General features: G+C 40.3%; 1 protein-coding gene across 6 annotated transcripts in view; it reads left to right on the forward strand.

The window, feature by feature from the left end:
* The first annotated feature begins 289 nt into the window (after nt 1–289).
* The window catches only part of AK3 (adenylate kinase 3), a 21,999-nt gene continuing 3,104 nt past the window's right edge, over nt 290–19,184 (forward strand). The window contains exons 1-4 of one of the 6 annotated variants that reach the window (XM_040243881.1): nt 290–503; nt 11,852–11,971; nt 12,947–13,119; nt 13,988–14,106. In XM_040243881.1, coding sequence (XP_040099815.1) covers nt 11,911–11,971; nt 12,947–13,119; nt 13,988–14,106 — 353 coding nt within the window. In that variant the 5' untranslated portion in view covers nt 290–503; nt 11,852–11,910. The other 5 variants (XM_040244042.1, XM_040243800.1, XM_040243965.1 and 2 more) reach the window with 5 other exon arrangements.

The raw sequence follows: 19,184 nt of genomic DNA on the forward strand, positions 1-19,184 counted from the left end.
ATTTTGTTCATAGTACTTATCTTAAATTACCTTGCTCATTTATCTGCCTCCTCCACTAGACTTTCAGCTGCAGGAGTGGGAATTTAACTGAATAAGTATTTATAGACTCAATAGGTGAGACAATATGTTTGGGCGGGACGAAGGCAAACAATAGAACCTGAGGAAGAGTCAGTATTTTTAGGTTCTGCCGAGTAAAAGCAACAGTTACTTTCGAATCTGAAAGTGTGATCCTGGGAAGTAAGAGACAGCCCTCCACAAACTTGTGACCTAGAACCCTGTGCTCTATTTCGACTGGGATTCCTCTTTGAAATGAGGAGGAGAGCCCTTTGGGTTCACTGCCACCCACTGTGACTCTACTCAGATAAACGTACCTCAAAAACCTCCGTTAGAAAGCTAGGGAGGATGAAGAGTCTCAGCAGCAGAGAAGGGAGTGGGAGGGACTGCGGGTTTAGGAGGAGGAGAAGGGGAGGACCTCTGTTAACCCTGGGGACCGAGGAGCAAGGGTGAGGGGGCAGCAAGTCGGGGACGCGCAGAGAAGCGCGCCGGGGTCTGGGGAAGCGAGAGCGAGCGCGGTCAATCCTCTGGGACTGAGCAAGATAGGGCCTGGAGTGCACGAGCGGTGAAGGGTGAAGGAGGGTTGGGGGGAAGGGTGATATCCTGTAATCCAGAGGAGCAAAGCGGCGGTCAGAGGTCAGGAGGGGGCGCGGCAGGAGTGGCCAAGTGTCGAGGAACCGGGCGAGGTCTCTCCTGCTGGGACTGGGCAGGACAGGGCGGGGCCCTGACAGGTGTGAGGTGCGGGCCTGAGGGAAGCGGCGGACATCCGGGGGTCACCGAGGAGGGCCCCCGGAGGCGGAGAAAAACAGAGGCGATACGGAGGGGAGCGGGCGGATGGGGACGAGGCGCGGAGGGCCGCAGGTCGCGCGGAGAAGTCGTCGCACTGGCAGGGGTCGCCGCGGGAGCGCCGAGGGTGCGCGGCGTGCGCGGAGGGGGCGGGGCGGGGTGGGGCCACGAGCGGGGTGCGCGGGTCGCGGGGGGCGGGCGCTGCAGCGGCGGGGCGCGGGCGCGGTTGCCCAGTGGCTGTCTCTTCACTTCCGGGAACGCCTGGGCGACAAGGCCGCCCCCTGCTCACCGCGCAGCCAGCCGGCCGGCCCGGGCGGCGAAGTGGGTGAGCGCGCAGTTTCAGGCCGAAGCTCCACTGTCCGCGCGGGCCCGGCCTCTCTCTGCAGCTATGGGGGCGTCTGCGCGGCTACTGCGCGCAGCGATCATGGGGGCGCCGGGCTCTGGCAAGGGTACCGTGTCCTCGCGCATCACCAAACACTTCGAGCTGAAGCACCTCTCCAGCGGGGACCTGCTCAGAGATAATATGCTTCGGGGCACAGGTTGGGAGCCCGGGCGGGAGGGGTGGCCGTGTGCTGTCACCGGTGGGGCTCTGTGGGCGGAGGGGCCAGGGCGCGGGAAGTAGGTCCAGCGAATGCAGGTTCAGGGGTGCGGGCGCAGCCTCTCCCGATTGCCGCCCAGTGAGGAGTCCTCGGACTGCCGAGCCACTGCTCCTCGAAACCTCTGACCTCTGCACAGCTTCAGGAGGGTTACTGAGGGAAGGCACTAGAAAGTTAGGACATGTTCGAAGTTCAAAGATGAGACGAAACCACACGGCTTTGAGAAGTTTGTCCAGCCCCAGTCGCAGCTGCTCCTAAGGGTCCACCGAGCTGTGTATGGCTTATTCTCCTCGTGCCTTTGCGCTTGGAGAACTGTTAGCTCTTTCTCTTTTTACTTTTTGTTTGTTAAACTCTATGGAACTTTCTGGTTCTGACCTTTCCCCCATACTCTGATGACCGAGTATTATTTATCCTCATTGCTGTCGCAAAATTGGCTTAAATCTTTAGACACGAAAGCTATTCTTGTGCCTTGTTATCTGAAAGATTGTTTTGTTTCTCATTTCAAATGAGTTCTTATAACTCAGCACAAAATTTAGTCAACAAACTGTACACTGTACAATGGGCGGACTTTATCTTATGTAAATTCTATCTTAAGAAGGCTGTTTTCAAAAAGTCAATGGCAAGGTGAGATTTTTTTTTTTTCTCTCAAAAGCGTTGACCTTTACTTTCCAAAACAAAGTCATTTTGACGCTTCTTTTAGAAAGTAGAACTAATCCCTTACACAAGTTAAGAAAGAATTGGAAACAATTTTGGATGGAAGTATATAATATTAAAAGGAAAGTCCTCTCATTCCCTACCTCAGTCTCATTCTTCAGAGGGGAGTAGTGTCGTGTTTCCTTTTAGAAATCTGTGTTTATGTACAAGTATATATATCTGTATCCTTTGTTTTATGCAATATATAATCCTACTAAAAATGGGTTCTGCACCAGTGTGTTTTCACCGTATATCTGGGATATCTTTCCATCTGAAAACACAGAAATCCGTTTCATTATTTAATGTTTGTGTAGGTGTCTATTTGCTGGATCTGCTATGATTTATTTAACTGATCCCTTACTGATGTGTCATGTAGGTTATTTTCAGGTGAGTTTCCCTTTGTTTTAAAACACTGACTTTTAAATGAAAAGAATAATCACCCCACTGTTTTTTGTTTCTTGGAGTTCTGTGGTTCATCACCTAATCTGGTGAATTAGTAGTTTTATTTGTCTCTTCTAACATTCATCTTCAAAAAAAATCATAAAGTATTTTGTAGTTAATTAAGCTTCATAAGATTAAACTGTTTAGCTCACTTGCTGAGTGTTCTTGATCCTATGTATTGATGTCGTTAGGTAACACTGTATAGTCCCCAGTACTGCAACCCGTTGGGGTAAGATTATCCAAACTGGAGAGGAGTAAGGAATCCGAAAGTGAATCTCTGAAAAATAACTCAGCAGTGAGGCATAACTGCGTGGTTAGAGACCACCTTCAGTGGAGTTAAAGATATGTTAACTTGTGAAAACAGAAAACTTAAAAAAATTAAATTTAAAGCAAATTAACTGAACTTTTAAAATTAAGAAACAAACCTCTTTATCTATAACATCCCTTGACAAGCCCATCATCCTCTTTCTGACTCCACAACGTGAAAAGAGACTAGAGGGAGGCAGGAGAGGGTCTCTGGGAAAGATGTTCAGTCTGCCTCAGACACCTGCTCATTCTGGAGTCTCTACAGGCAGTTCTTTAACAACCAAAAAAAAGCAGGAAATGGAGTTGAGAGAGGTGTCATGAGATTGTTATTACAGATGGTCTGTATCTCAGGTCTAAGAATACATTGTCAATTAATATTTGTGAACGGATTGGATATTTCACACAGGATCAGCACCAGAGGAGAGGTCTAATCTTTTATTTAAAAAATACTGTTTAATGTTTTTTTGATGCGAAGAAAAACATATTTATTATAAAGTAAGAAAAACATGAGAGTATAAAGAAAATTAAAGTCCTTTATAATTCTACCATCCAGACACAACTGTAATTAACTCTGGTGCTTTTTCTTCTATTCTGTTTTTTCTCTTTTTTTTCTCTATTGTATTTGCGTGTGTTTGAAAAATTGTTACAGTCTAAATGATTGTTTGGATACCTTCTTTTACACTTACTGTGATTATGCTCACACATCACTAAGTGGTGTTTAAAATGATATTTAATTTCATCAAGATTGCACAATTATTAATTGAAACATTTTCCTATTATTATACCCTTATGTGGTTAACCATTCTTTGCTATAATTAATATTGTTATGATTATGCTGGTACATGAATATTTGGCAGCATCTCCACTTAACTTCCTTCAAATAAATTCCATACTGTGGAATTTCTATAAATACTGTATCATCAAATAGTGCTAAGGAAGGATGGTACCAAATTACCTTCCAACCACCATTTCACAATGATTAATCCATGTCTGTATTTTATAGCTAGGTTTAAAGTCATCCCAGCAGATGTGATAAAGACCCTGGAAATAAAAGGCAACCTGTTGACAGAAGCAAACCTTGAGTAACTGTAGACCACCACTGAACCCTGGAGTCAGAAAACTTCAGTGTCTGCCCCTTTGTCGTTAGTCCAGCCCTCTCATTTAGAGATGAGGAAACAGAGTTCAGGAGAGGTTAAAGAACTTGCTCAATAATAAAAAGCAGTCACCGGGAGACAAGTGTGAACACCCAGGTCTCTTGTATGCCAATTAAATTACTCTTTCCATTATGCAGTGTTTCCCAAGTTGAGATTCATGAGATAATTTTAGGTAGACACAAAATTTTCTCTAAAATAAAAATAAAATTCAAATTAATAAAATCAATAAAAAATTTTATTTCAACTTGTATTTGAAAAAATGATAATTAGCACACCAACCCTTTAATTTCTTGAACAGTACAGCTTATTAAATTAAAAGAGTCTTTTAAAAAAATCTCTTTTCCCATTTTTTTTTAAAATTTATTTTTAATTGGAGGATAATTGTTTTACAGTGTTGTATTGGCTTCTTCCATACAACAATCTGAATCAGCCATAACAATACATATGTCCCCTCCTTCTTGAAACTTCCTCCCACCCCTCAACTCCATCTCATCCCTCCAGACTGTCACACAGTACTATGTTGAGCACCCTGTGGTGGTGGTTTAGTTGCTAAGTTGTGTTCAACTCTTGCAACCCATGGACTGTAGCCCACCAGGCTCCTCTCTTTCCATGGGATTCTGCAGGCAAGAATACTGGAGTGGGTTGCCATTTCTTTCTTGGGAAGTGGATCTTCCCGACCCAGGAATTGAACACTGCGGGTCTCCTGCGTTGCAGGCAGATTCTCTACCAACTGAGCTACAAGAGCCTGTATTATATAGCAAATTTCCACTGGCTATCTGTTTTACATTCAGCAATATGTGTGTTTCAACACTACTACCTCAGTTTGTCCTACCATCTTCTTCCCGCTGTGTCCAGATTATCTATGGTTGTGTTTCTGTTCCTGCCCTTCAAGTAGGCTCATCAGTACCATTTTTCTAGATTCCATATATATGTGTGTGTTAATGTCTGATATTTGATTTTCTCTTTCTGACTTACTTCATTCTGTGTAACAGGCTCTAGGTTCATTCACCTCACTAGAACTGACTCAAATGTATTTCTTTTTATGGCTAAGTAATATTCCATTGTTTATATGCCCCACATCTTCTTTATCCATTCATCTGTCAGTGGACATGTAGGTTGCTTCCATGTCCCAGCCATTGTAAATAGTGCTGCAGTGAACATTTGGGTACATATGTCTTTTTGAATTATGGTGTTCTTAGGGTATTAGCTCAGTCGTGTCTGACTCTTTGCAACCCCATGGACTGTAGCCTACCAGGCTCCTCCCTCCATGGGATCCTCCAGGCAAGAATAGTGAAGTGGGTTGCCATTTCCTTCTCCAGGGGATCTTCCCAACCCAGGGATCGAACCCAGGTCTCCTTTGTAGCAGGCAGACGCTTTAACCTCTGAGCCACCAGGGAAGCCCAGGGTATATGCTCAGTAGTGGGATTCCTGGGTCATATGGCAGTTTTATTCCTAAAAACACCTGAGTCATTTTAAAGAAATTACATAGTAAATGATAGATCTGCTGTGGCAGAAATTGTATGGTTTCCATGTGATTGTCCAAAGTTTGAGAAACTGCACTGCAGCTTGGTGCTTCTCAAAAACATAATCCTGGACTAAATGAACCCCTTTTGAATCTCGTTTGTTCTCATTTGTAAATTGAGAAAATTGAACTCGGTAGGTAATCCTGAAAACATTTGTCAGCTCCCAGGTTTCTGTATATCTAACAAAACTTTTAGTTTGTACACCCAGACAGCATAGATGTGCCTCGTCAGAATGGTATTGACAGTAGAGCAAATTATTTTTGTAATGGCAAAATTTTTTATTTGTAATAGGTAATACATTTACTTGGTTTTGAACTCCAAAAAATATAAAAGGACATTTAGTGAAAAGATTCTTCCAGAGCTATTTCATGCACATACAATCCATTGTTTATCTCTTCCTTTTTTTCCTTTTTTATACAAATCACAATAAACTACATGCAGTTTCCTACCTTTAACAATATTGCTTTCCATGAGGATTGCTCCATTTCTTTTTTTCTAACAAAGTAAGGTAGGCCTTTTTAAAATTCCATGGCTGGAATCCAGGATAATCCAGGCAGCTCATCTCTTCATCTATCCAGTTATTCATCTATGGATTTATCAAGCTGGGTACTGGCAACAACAGAGACAAATATATTTCACTGGAGGTGCTCAAGTCAGAACATGCACAGTCAGATGGCAATTAGTCTACTTGGGCTGCCATATAGAATAGCACAGACCAGGTAGGTTAAACACTAGAAGTTTATTTTCTCATCGTCCTGGAAGCTAGAAGTTCAAGACCAAAGTGCCAGCAGGGTTGGTTTTCTGGTGTGGCCTCTCTTGCTGGCATACAAATGGCCTCCTTCTCACTGGATCCTCATGTGGACTTTCTTCTGTTGTGTACATTCTTGATGTCTCTTCCTCTTCATGTAAGGACACCAGTCATACTGGATTAAAGTCCCCCTTTTTGACCTTATTTAGCCTTGATTACCTACCTAAAGACTCCCATTTCTAAATACAGCCACATTGGGGGGCAGGGCTTCAACATACAGATTTTAAGGGGCACACTTCTGTTTATACCAACATGGGAACAGGTAGTTTCAACAGTGTGATAAGTGCTCCAACAGAGATAAGTCTGTGACATTAGCGAAGTCCAGAGCAGGAACTTTTGATTGCCTCAGAGGTTAAGGGACATCTCATCAGGAAGTACCTTGAAAGATGAGCAAGAGCTTATCAGGCAACAGAGAAGAGAAAGAGGCTTGTGCAAAGGCTTGGGGAACATAAAGGATGTACAACTCCTTGTTGGGGCCATGGTTTGAGGGTTGTGTGGCAATGGTGAGGAGGTAAGTAGAGGAGAGAGATGAGGCCAGACCTACTTGGGCCTTGAGTTGAGATTCTGTCCTGAAGCAGGGAGAAATATAGACCTGGAATGGGAGTTTCTTCTAAGTGCTTCACTGAAGAGGTTTCAGCTTGAGTGATGGTTGGAGGGAGAACAACTGTCAAGGGATGTTTCAATTTTCAGTATTATTCTTGTGAGGTATCCCATGCATGAAAGTATTATGATTTCTATGATGGTTAGAAGAATAAAATGAATACCAAAATGTGGAATATCCATACAGAATTCTATTATTTAGCCATAAGAAGAAGTATTGATACTTGCATGAATATTACCCATGGACATTACCCACCATCAGGCAGAAAACCAGTACCTTTAGGGTCACCACATGTGCCAACCTACCGCATCTTCCCACCCTGCCAGAGGTAACCACTAGGTTGACTCAGAGTCTTTATTATTTGAGAAAGTCTTTTTTTCTAAACCCTTGATTGGGTGTAAAGCTATCATTTGATACATTCCCTCTTGTTCTAGTTTTGTTTTGCTTCAACATGTTTTTAAAGTAAAGATGTATATACGTTATAAAAAAGCTAAAAGCAGTTTTGTCAGAAACTAGATTAATTCTCTAGCTCCTTCTCTTGGCATATGTAAAAGAGAACTGTATTTACAGGTTGGTCAGGCCCTCTTTTGTACTTCATAAATGCTCAAACATAAGTTGTTTCTAGATCATTCAGATATGAGGTGTGGTTGGCTTGAGGATTGTTATAAGAATGACTAGATATTAAAAGGAGACATAAAATTAACAATTTTTTTGTATAATACAAATATCATCTCTCAGATTAATATTGCTGTGTTTTAGAATTTCTCATTATTATCCTTAAAAATCAAAAGCTAGTTTTAACCCTTCCTATTTTCCTGTAACCTTCCTTTTCTATTTTTGTTTGTGTACAACTTAATAGAAAATTAGCTTGTTTTGAATGATTTAGTTTTAAACTACCTTTTGGGTTTTGTAGGTGTGGAAGCTCACATATTTGTTAATTTTTGGAATCAAAAAAGAAACAGTCTTTTTAGTGAGGAGTCTATTTAGATACAGCATTAAATTATAGGCAATCAAGGGAATAAAAATTTACTGACTGTCCAAAGAGTATGCTGGACAAGAGTCCTTCGATAATTTTAACAGGGGATGAAAACCTGAAATGTAAACAAACTGCTTACATTTTGATATAGAGAGTTGAATCATTTTTATTTTTTCTTTTAAATGAAAGCATTATGGACTTCAGATTTTAAAAACTGTTGTGTTTAGTGATATAGAAAGTTGTTAGTGATAGTGAAAAAGATTGTTAGACTATGCATGGAATTATCTATTCACAAAGTGTCTGTAGGTTTTAATGTTAACAGTTTTGATGATAATTATCTAAGTAGTGCTGAGTTATATAGGTTATATGAGTGGCTTTTTTTTCTCTTGTTTTGCTTACCAGGTATTTTTTGTCTTTACTTTCTTTTTTAAAAAAACCTTTTTTAAGATATAATTCACATACCATAAAATTAACTCTTAAGTTATGAATCCTTGTGTTTTTTTTTTTTAATTTTTTTGTTAAAGGATAATTGCTTTACAAAATTTTGTTGTTTTCTGTCAACCTTCACCATGAATCAGCCATAGGTATACATATGTCCCCTCCCTTTTGAACCTCCCTCCCACTTTCCTCCCCATCCCACCCCTCTAGGTTGATACAGAGTCCCTGTTTGAGTTTTCTGAGCCATACAGCAAATTCCCATTGGCTGTCTGTAATTAAGTTTCCATGTTACTCTTTCCATACATCTCACCCTCTCCTCCCCTCTCCCCATGTCCATAAGTCTATTCTCTCTGTTTGTCTATTGTTGCCCTATAAATAAGTTCTTTGGTACCATTCTTCTAGATTCCATATATGTGTGTTAGAATACAATATTTATCTTTCTCTTTCTGACTCACCTCACTCTGTATAGTAGTTTCTAGGTTCATCCACCTCATCAGAACTGACTCAATGCATACCTTTTTATGGCTGAGTAATATTCCACTGTGTATATGTACCACAACTTCTTTATCCTTTCATCTGTTGATGGACATCTAGGTTGCTTTCATGTTCTAGCTATTGTAAATAGTGCTGCAATGAACAATGGGATACATATGCCTTTTTCAGTTTTGGTTTCCTCAGGGTATATGCCTAGGAGTGGGATTGCTGGGTCATGTGGTGGTTTTATTCCTAGTTTTTTAAGGAATCTCCATACTGTCTTCCATAGCGGCTGTATCAATTTACATTCCCACCAACAGTGCAAGAACATTCCCTTTTCTCCACACCCTCTCCAGCATTTATTGTTTGTAGACTTTTTGATGATGGCCATTCTGACCGGTGTGAGGTAATATCTCATTTTAGTTTTGATTTGCATTTCTCTGATAATGAGCAATGTTGAGCATCTTTTCATGTGTTTGTTAGCCATCTGTATTCTATGGAGAAATGTCTGTTTAGGTCTTTTTTCCACTTTTTGATTGGGTTGTTTATTTTTCTGCCATTGAGTTGTATGAGCTGCTTGTATATTTTGGAAATTAATCCTTAGTCAGTTGTAGTAATTTGCTGTTATTTTCTCCCATTCTGAGAGTTGTCTTTTCACATTACTTATAGTTTCCTTTGCTATGCAAAAGCTTTTAAGTTTAATCAGGTCCCACGTTTACTTTTGTTTTTATTTCTGTTACTCTAGGAGGTGAGTCATACATGATCTTGCTTTGATTTATGTGATTGAGTGTTCTGCCTATGTTTTCCTCTAAGAGTTTTATAGTTTCTGGTCTTACATTTAGGTCTTTAATCCATTTTGAGTTTATCTTTGTGTACAGTGCTAGGAGGTGTTCTAATTTCATTCTTTAACATGTAGCCGTCCAGTTTTTCCAGCACCATTTATTGAAGAGGCTGTCTTTGCCCCATTTTTGCCTTCTTTGTCAGAAATAAAAGTACCCATAGGTGCATGGGTTTATTTCTGGGCTTTCTATCTTGTTCCATTGATCTATATTTCTGAATCAGTGTTTTTTTTTTTCTTTAAATTACATTCAGAGTTGTGCAACCATCACCACAGTCACCCTGTTCCCATTAGCAGTCACTTTCCATTTCCTCCCAATATTGCCAGCCCTGGACAACCACTGATTTTTCTTCTCTCTCTCTAGACTTGCCTACTCTGAACATTTCATATAAATGGAGTGATGTAAGATGTTGTTTTTTGTGTCTGGCTTCTTCCACTTAGCATGTTTTAAAAATTCATACACTATGTAACATGTATCAGTACTTCTTTTTATGGCTAAATAATAGAATTTTGTATGGATATTCCACATTTTATTTACCCACTTGTCACTTGATGAACATTTGGGTTGTTTCCAATTTTTGGCTATTGTGAATAACGTTGCTATGGACATTCATATATAAGTTTTTCTGTGAGCTAATGTTTTTATTTCTTTTGAGAAAATATACCTAAGAGTTGAATTGCTGCATCATATTGTAACTCTGTTTAAACTCTTGAAAAACTGCCAGACTGTTTTCTGAATTGCCTACATCAGTGTTAAGGACTCAGCCCTGGAGAATTGTGATTTTCCTCAATACTCTTGGTGAGTTTGAGCTTTATGTCCCCCAGCATGGTGGTCAAAAGCCTGACAACAGAAATGTTGCACACCAGCAATATATGAGGGTTTCAGTTTCTCAACATTCTTGCCAACACTCGTTAGGTCTTTTTGATTACAGCCATCCTGGTGAATGTGAAGTGATGTCTCATTGTGGTGCACACATATTAAGTATGTGGACCTTTCCAATACAGTGTTTTAGTGAGTCCAGGGTGCTCTCAGGCCCAGTTCCAGATACTGTTTGTAAATCTAAGCAGTGCTCCTGTCAAATGGCAGCCAATTTCCATGTAGTTAATGTGCTTAGTTAGAAATCTGAAGTTTCATGAATTTGACAATTTAGGATCTTTTCTGAAGTCAGTATGTCAGTTCATACCAGGAATTATGAAAACAGTCATAAGCATTGACTCTTTAATCTCTGATTCCTGAGAATTTATCCATCAGAAATAACTCAGAAGCACCCCCCCCCAAAAAAAAAGAAAATAGAAAAAGAATGTTAAGATCTTTAAAAGCAGAAGTGGTAGGGAAAAATCAAGACTAATTTAAAATTTTAAATGTCCAACAGTATATACTGCCATGATAGAGTGTATTTTTATCAAATATAGATATATTTTCCAAAGATGACTGAATGACTATATAAAATCTCTGAAAAGTATTTACAAAATGATGGTTAAGTGAACAAACACAAAAATGTAAGTGCACAGATTATTATAGTGGCATTACAAATTCTGTATGGGTGTAAATAATTTGCTAACAGATGATGAGAAAATCAAAATACCATTGCACAAGAATAACATATAATTGTAGGTAATATTTTAAAGTGTTCATAAATGCTTTTCAGTGTACTTTATTTATAAAAAATGTAACAATCACAGTGTTGATCTGGTCAAAACCTGAATTGTGACAACAGCATCTACTTTAGAGGATTAGAAAAATATCTACAGTAACAAGATCTCAGGTACTTAAGCTGAGCCACTTAAAAATAATGACTATTTCAGTTTCTTATTAAGAAAATAATTTTAGTGTATATGTTTTTCTGATAGAAAATTTAGAAAAATACAGAAAAGTACAAATATGTTAAATCACATAATTCTATCACAGAGATGACTACTGCTAACATATTGCTTTATATCTTTTCATTATTTTTACATTTATCTATTTTTATATGATGAAAATTTTGAAATAGGCATTGATTATTTTACAATCTCTTTTTATCACAAAAGTTGATGACGCACATTTTCAAATGAGTGTGTTTATCCAGGGGGCTTCTTTAGGCAGCCAGTTTCCTAGAGGCTTAGAATGGGATAGAATAAAGGCACTTGCTGACTTGCCTTTTTTTCCTGCCTCTAATGTAGAAATTGGTGTTTTAGCCAAGACTTTCATTGACCAAGGGAAGCTCATCCCAGATGACGTCATGACTCGGTTGGTCCTTCATGAGCTGAAAAATCTCGCCCAGTATAACTGGATGTTGGATGGTAGGTGGAGCATTGAGAATATTTCAGCTGCCCAAAAGGATGCATGCAGACTGGAGCGTGAGCATTGCACGTGCTACAGAAACAGATGGCGGGCAGGACTGTGTGCTGCCACTCCTGACCCTGGGGACTTGGGGGCCAGTCGTCTTCTCTGTCCTGCTTCTTTTTTTAAATGCAAAGAGGGAAGTGCACTGCATTATTTCTAAGCTCCTTCAGATATGACTTTTGTTCCTGCTCCCCTTTTTGAGAATATTTAGGATGAGGCAGGGTCCCAGAAGGAAGAAGGAAGGACGGAGGGTAACTTATAGTAAGATGTAAACTTCCCCCAGCCAGGGGTGCCGCGGGATCCTTGAGGATAGGTTGATTTTTTAGTTTTTAGAGGGAGGTCTTTATTACAAGGAATTTGCTTATGCAGTTATGAGGCGGACACGTTTCAGGATATTCAGAGTGGGTTAGGAAGCTGGGGACCCAGGAGAGCTGGTAGTGTGATGGTGTAGTTCGAGTCTGAAGGCTGGTGAAACCTAGGAAGACCTGATGTTTGAGTTTGAGTCCAAAGGCAGGAAAAAGCCATATCCCACTCCAAGGCAGTCAGATAGGAGGAATTCCCCCTTATCTTCTGGAGAGGGCCAGCCCTTTGTTCCATCCAAGCCCTCAATGGATTAGACGGGGCCCACCCACATTAGGGATAATAGTCTGCTTTACTCAGGCAACTGATTTAAATCTTAATCCCCCCCCCCACACACACACAAAACACCCTCATAGACATATCCAAAATATTGTTTGACCAAATATTTGAGCAACCTTTGGTCTGGACAAGGTAACATATAAAATATTAACTATCAGGGTTGCCCTACAAGTGTCATCAGCCTTCCTGGTGTTACTGCTTTTGTTCAAGTTGCTCAACATTAATTTTCTTCCTTCTCCCCCTCTCCCCTTGGTCCTTTCTTTCTTTGTTCATTTTTAACTTAATTTGTAAAGGCTTTCCAAGGACACTTCCGCAGGCAGAAGCCCTGGATAGAGCCTATCAAATAGACACAGTGATTAACCTGAATGTGCCTTTTGAGGTCATCAAGCAGCGCCTTACTGCTCGCTGGATCCATCCAGGCAGTGGCCGTGTCTACAACATCGAGTTCAACCCTCCCAAAACCATGGTGAGTAGTTGGGGTAGAACTGATTTTGCCTTCTGCGTAGCCAGCTGTCTCCGGATGACAGATGACGTCTGTCATCCGGAGACAGTTGCCCTCAAAGATTACGTTGATACTCCTGGATGACCAGAACTCCAGAGGGCATGATCTCAGATTCCTTGCATAGTCTGCTGGTTTAGTCCAGTCAACTTGGTGGTAAAGACATCCCCAGAGGCAACAGGGGTTTGTTGTTCCTTCAAAAGCATGTGTTGATTTTCCACTCTGCCAGGTGTTGTGTTAAGAATTGGGGCAGTAGGGATTAATGACACCTTGGGTTATTTAGGGCTTACAGTTCAGATTCTCAATCTGTAGCTGAATCCTTTTCATATATGTATGATATCACAGGCTTCCCTGGTGGTTCAGATGGTAAAGAATCTACCTGTAATGCAGGAGACCCGGGTTTGATCCCTGCGTCAGGAAGATCCCCTGGAGAAGGGAATGGCTACCCACTCCAGTATTCTTGCCTGGAGAATTCCATGGACAGGGGAGCCTGGGAGGCTACAGTTGCAAAGAGCTGGACATGAATGAGTGACTAACACTTTTTTTCATAATATAATGCATATAATATACATGTAATATATAATACCAAATTATTTAGAGGCTGCTTAAAGAACCTTTTGCTGTAAAGAGAAGGTGATTGCCACCGTGGAAACATTCCTGGGGTCTCATGGCACTGTGTTGCAATGACCTGGGTTTGAATTTGATTCCATTTATTTAAAAAGCACATTTTTGTGTGGTGCTTACATAGATGTCTGTTTACAAATCAGTTAACTACCTATAAAAATATCCTTCAAAACTATGGTACTTGATGCCAGCCCTTCTAACTCCCACTTAGGGAATTGATGATCTGACTGGGGAGCCTCTTGTTCAGCGTGAGGATGATAGACCAGAGACAGTTGTCAAGAGACTGAAAGCTTATGAAGCCCAAACAGAGCCCGTCCTGGAGTACTACCGGTGAGTTGGTTGCTTTTCAGAATTTCTCTTATATGATGAATCACTAAATCATTTTCTGATCTTTCATGCTTTCCAGCCAAAATGCTAAAATACCAGATGATCCAACTCGAGTTAGTTTAAATAATAAAAGGAAATTTATTATGACACAAATCCAGGAGGTAGTTTGGGCTTCAGCTGCCCCCAGGTTTGATCAGAATTTTGCTCATCTCCGGTTTGTATTGGCTCTGTCCTTATACTTCCTGCATAGTTGCTGATGGTTGCTAGAGGCAGGCACAGCATCCTCTTTATGAAAGGGTGAGGGGTCACCTTTTCCCCAGTGAACAGAAGTGCTAAAATTAACCAATTTGAGCAGCTACTGTGGTCAGAGAATGCCTTGCATTCTAGGCCTAGGTTACTGTGCGTTTCTGAGCCAGTCACTGGGATGGGAGAGATTATACTGATTGGTTCACACCCAGAGCAGGCAGTGGGTCAGTCTCACCCAAACTCTGCTGTCTGGTGGAGGGAAGGAGGGCTGGTGTGAATGCCAGGAAGGCAAACCTAATGGTGCCCACTCCCTGTGACAGTAGAGGACACTATAGCACAAAAGCTTCTCAAAGGGAAACTAATCCTCAGATCATTTATTTGGCAAATAGTGTTTAAAAGTTTTCATTTTTATATAGTTTTGTTAACTCCTCAGGGAATTCATATCCCACCACAAATACAGGAACTCTAGTGAATTAATGTTTGGCTCGGGCCAAGAAACAATTCTGTTTCTTTATTCAGCCTTCCCCTCTCCTAACAGAGGGTTGATTACATTCACTTTCCTTTATTCATTCACTTACTGAATAATGACTCAGCATTAAGACAGGACAGTGCTGTGGTTAGAGCACTGACTCTGGAGCTAGAGTGCCTAAGTTCAAATCCCAGCTCACCATTTATTAACTTGGCCTTAACTTCCCGCTTAACCTCTGTTTTCTTCCATGCAAAATGGGATTGAGACTGGAGGGTTGAAAGGTGGAGTTAACATGTGTAATTCTTAGAATTGTGTCTGACACACATTAAGTGCTATATGATTATTGGCTATTACTATTGTTGTTGTAATTGAGTAACTATGCAGTGAATTCTGAAGTAGCAGTCTCCAAATTATTTTAAGAGTTATTTTTGGAGGATGAAATTACAAGGAAATTGGCAATTCACTTTCTTCACTAACTGTTAGTATAATTTTGTGATTGTATAATGAGCCTGGCTCCTGCAGATTACCAGCTGTGTGGCCCTGGGCAAAGTGTTTGAACATCTGTGCCATGAATTCTTCATTTGTAAAATCAGAGCAATTATTATATAGTACCTTCCTTATAGGGTTGTTAAGGGAATTAAATGAGAGAATCCATACAAAGACTTAAAAACAGTCCTGGCACTGTTGAATCATTCAGTATTGATGAATGTTGTTTACCCTGTGGACACTATGCTAGGCCAGTGATCCACACAGATAATTAGACCCAGTCTTTGCCAAGCCCCAAAGAAACTCAGCTTTCTTTGTGAGGCAAAATGCTATGTAAACAGTATTTATCATATAGTGTGATAGGTGCTTATATCAATCAGGAACCCAATTCACACAAGCTTTAGCAAAAGGGAAATTTATTGGTCATGTAACTGAAAAGTCCAGAGGTAGATGGTTTGGGTCCAGGTGTTCAAACAGAGTCATCAGGCCTCTGTCACTCTTAGCTTTGTTTTCCTGTGTTGGCACCAATCTCAGGTGGGTTCTATCTGTGTGAGCCCCTCAACATTCCAGCTCACCTCCTTCCAGTTCATCTATCCCAGAAAAAGAGAGCCTCTTTGCCCTCAAAAGCCATGGAGTTGGCACTAACTAGCTCTGGTCATGTCCATCCTTGAAGCTGGGAGGTGGGGACTATCCCATCTGAGTCTCATGGACTGAATTTAGTGAAAAGGTTGTTTCCCAAAAGGGGTTTGTTATTCATTCAAAAGTAACTAGAAGAAGGGAGAGCACATTGTTGCTGAGCTGGTAACAACACTGTGAGGCTATTAACGGAAGTCATGACTGACTGTAGTGGAAGTACAGTGGCTGTAAGCATTAGTTCTGTAAAATGTGGGAGGGGAAGTTGGGGAAGGCTGTAGAGATGAAGTATATGTCTTGGGTCCCTATCTCAGGAGATACCCTCATCTTTCTGAGCTTCTGGCTTTTGCTACCTCTTGCCCTTAATGGAAACTTTTCCCTCTAAGCTCCTGTACATAGATCTAGGACTGGACTTAACCAACAGTTTAAAATGGTATTTGCAGTAACCTTAGTGAGAATCAGCATTGTTATTTTAAAATACTGACAGTTACGTTGTTGCTTTTAAAACTCTTCTCAGCTGTGGACATTTGATAGTATAACTAGGTCGCTATTTACAAGCAACATGATGCTCTTTTTGGAGGACCAATAGCTTAAGCCAGTTCCATTTTATTACATAGGCATGAAGGTGACAAATGTTCGTCCAAGATTCAGCCTTAGGACTGAATAGGTGTGCATAGTTGTTCCCTTGGAAGCAACGTGTTAACCCACTTGTGACATAGGCTTGATTTTAAGGTAGCTCTTCAAGAGGCTTACAACAGTTAAGAAGCTTGTTCTATTGAAAACTTTATAAGAAGCTTGTGAACTTAGAAGCAGGAGGGGTTTAGCAGATGTTTCTTAACCCAGAAAACAGTGGGAATTATTTAAGTTAGTCTTTAACTGTGGCAAATCTTATGAGGAATGCATTAAGGAATGTTTTTGTTCCCAGTGGAACATCTTAAAATCTAGTGAAAAACTTGGAGAGGTATGACTGATCCTGTTTTTAGAAAGTTATAAACCAGAGTTCTTCATTTGCTTTTCTGGAGCTTTAAAGCCAGTGTGTATATGAGTAGTTGGAGGAGGAGGATAAACAATTGGAATGCCAGAATCTCTGGCAGGAATTTTTCTGTTTTGAAAAACAACCCCTGGATTTTGATCCTTCTCACCATCGAACCTCAAGGAACTAGTGAATACAGACTGATTGCTGGCCTGGTAAAAAGCCAGACAAATCTGCCTGGGAAGAAATGGAGAAACCCAGTAGGAAACATGATAAAAACAACATTCTAGAATTCCCCTTTCCTTTAAAATTCAGGAGGAGGGCACAGAGGAAAAAAAAACCTAGGTGAAAGAAGGAAGGCTCATCAAGTATTAGGAAGCTGTCTTGCAAAGAGGTAAGCAGACAACAGAAAGCCAAGGGTGTTCTAGTGTCTGACAGAACCCGTGTTTTGAAGCCTACTACCATTTTGGTGATTCAGGTTATTACTTTACATCCCTAACACAGTTTCATCAGTAAAATAATGAAACTTGAGTTTTAAATAGGATTCAATTATATGTAAAGCACTTAGCATGTGCTCAGAAAATGATAGATGCATCTTAAGTGACCATTTCTGTTAGACTGAGGGCACAACTGAAACCAAAATCTAGGTTTTCCAGCACCCAGCCAAGTGCCTTTCGTTCTTGATCACACAGATCTGTACTTACTGAGACCATTAAATCCACACTATTATCTTTAAAAAAAAAAAGAAAGAAAGTAATTAATTTGTTTTTGGCTATGCCAAGTGGCACGTGGAATCTTAGTTCTCTACTCAGGGATTGAACCTGAATTGGGAAGTCCTCAACCTATCCATTAAAAAAAATTTTTTTATGATAAAAGCCATTTTGACAGGTGTGAGTTGATCTGATTTTGGTTTTGATTTGTATTTCCCTGATGATTAGTGATGGTGAACATCTTTTCATGTGTCTATTTGCCATCTGTATGTCTTTGGAAAAAGACATGTTAAGGTCCTCTGCCCATTTTAAAATCTGGTTGTTTATTTTCTTTTTGATGTTGGGTTTTGTATATTTTGGATATTAACCTCTCATCAGATATATCATTTGCAAATATCTTCTCCCATTCAGTAGGGTGCCTTTTCATTTTCTTGATCTTCCTTGGCTATAGAAAATCTTTTTAGTTTGATGTAGTCCCATTTGTTTATTTTTGCTTTTGTTTCCCTTGCCTGAGGAGACAGATCATATATATATATATATATAAAATATACACATACACACAATATATATATCATCTATATATATATACACACAATGTATATACATGTTGTATATATATTAAGGCTGATTTCAAAGAGTGTACTGCCTGTGTTTTCTTCCAGAAGTTTTATGACTTCAGATCTTACATTTAGGTCTTTAATCCTTCTTGATATTGTGTGAGAAAGTAATCTAGTTTTATTCTTTTGTGTGTAGCTGTCCAGTTTTTCCAACACCATTTATTGAAGAAGCTGCATTTTCTCCCTTGTATACTCTTGCCTTCTTTGTCATAGATTAGCCTGACCATACTGCAGGTTATTTCTGGGCTGCCTATTCAGTTCCGTTGGTCTGTGTATCTGGTTTTGTGCTAGTGCCATTACTATTTTGGTTACTGTAGCTATGCAGTACAGCCTGAAGTCAGGGAGCATGATGTCTCCAGCTCTGTTGTTTCTCAAGGTTGTTTTGGCTATCCCGGGTCTTTTGTGTATCCAGATTTTAGACTTTTTGTTCTAGTGCCATGAAAAATGCCATTGAGCACTTCCCTGGTGGTCCAGTGGTTAGGAATCCACTTTGCAATGCAAGGGATGCTGGTTTGATCCCTGGTCCAGGAAGATCTCACATGACACAGGGCAGCTGAGCTCACCTGCCACAACTAATGAGCCTGTGAGCTGCAACTACTGAGTGCCTTAGAGCCTGTGCTCTGCATCAGGAGAACCGCTGCAGTGAGGAGCCCTCGCACCAGGAGTAGCCCACACTTGCTGCACCTAGAGAAAGCCCACACAGCAATGAAGACCCAACACAGCCAAAAATAAACAAACATTAAAAAAAAATGCTGTTGGTATTTTGTTAGGAATTGCATCGAATCCATAGATTGTCTTGCATAGTATGGTCATTTTAACAATACTAATTGTTCCAATCCATGAACAGGATATATCTTTCCATTTTTTAATGTCTTTTTCAGTTTCTTTCATCAGTGCCTTATAGTTTTCCAAGTATAGGTTCTTTACCTGCTTGATTAGATTTATTC

The sequence above is a fragment of the Oryx dammah genome, unplaced genomic scaffold, assembly GCF_014754425.2.
Source record: "Oryx dammah isolate SB20612 unplaced genomic scaffold, SCBI_Odam_1.1 HiC_scaffold_1, whole genome shotgun sequence".
In the NCBI taxonomy this organism is placed as follows: Eukaryota; Metazoa; Chordata; class Mammalia; order Artiodactyla; family Bovidae; genus Oryx; species Oryx dammah.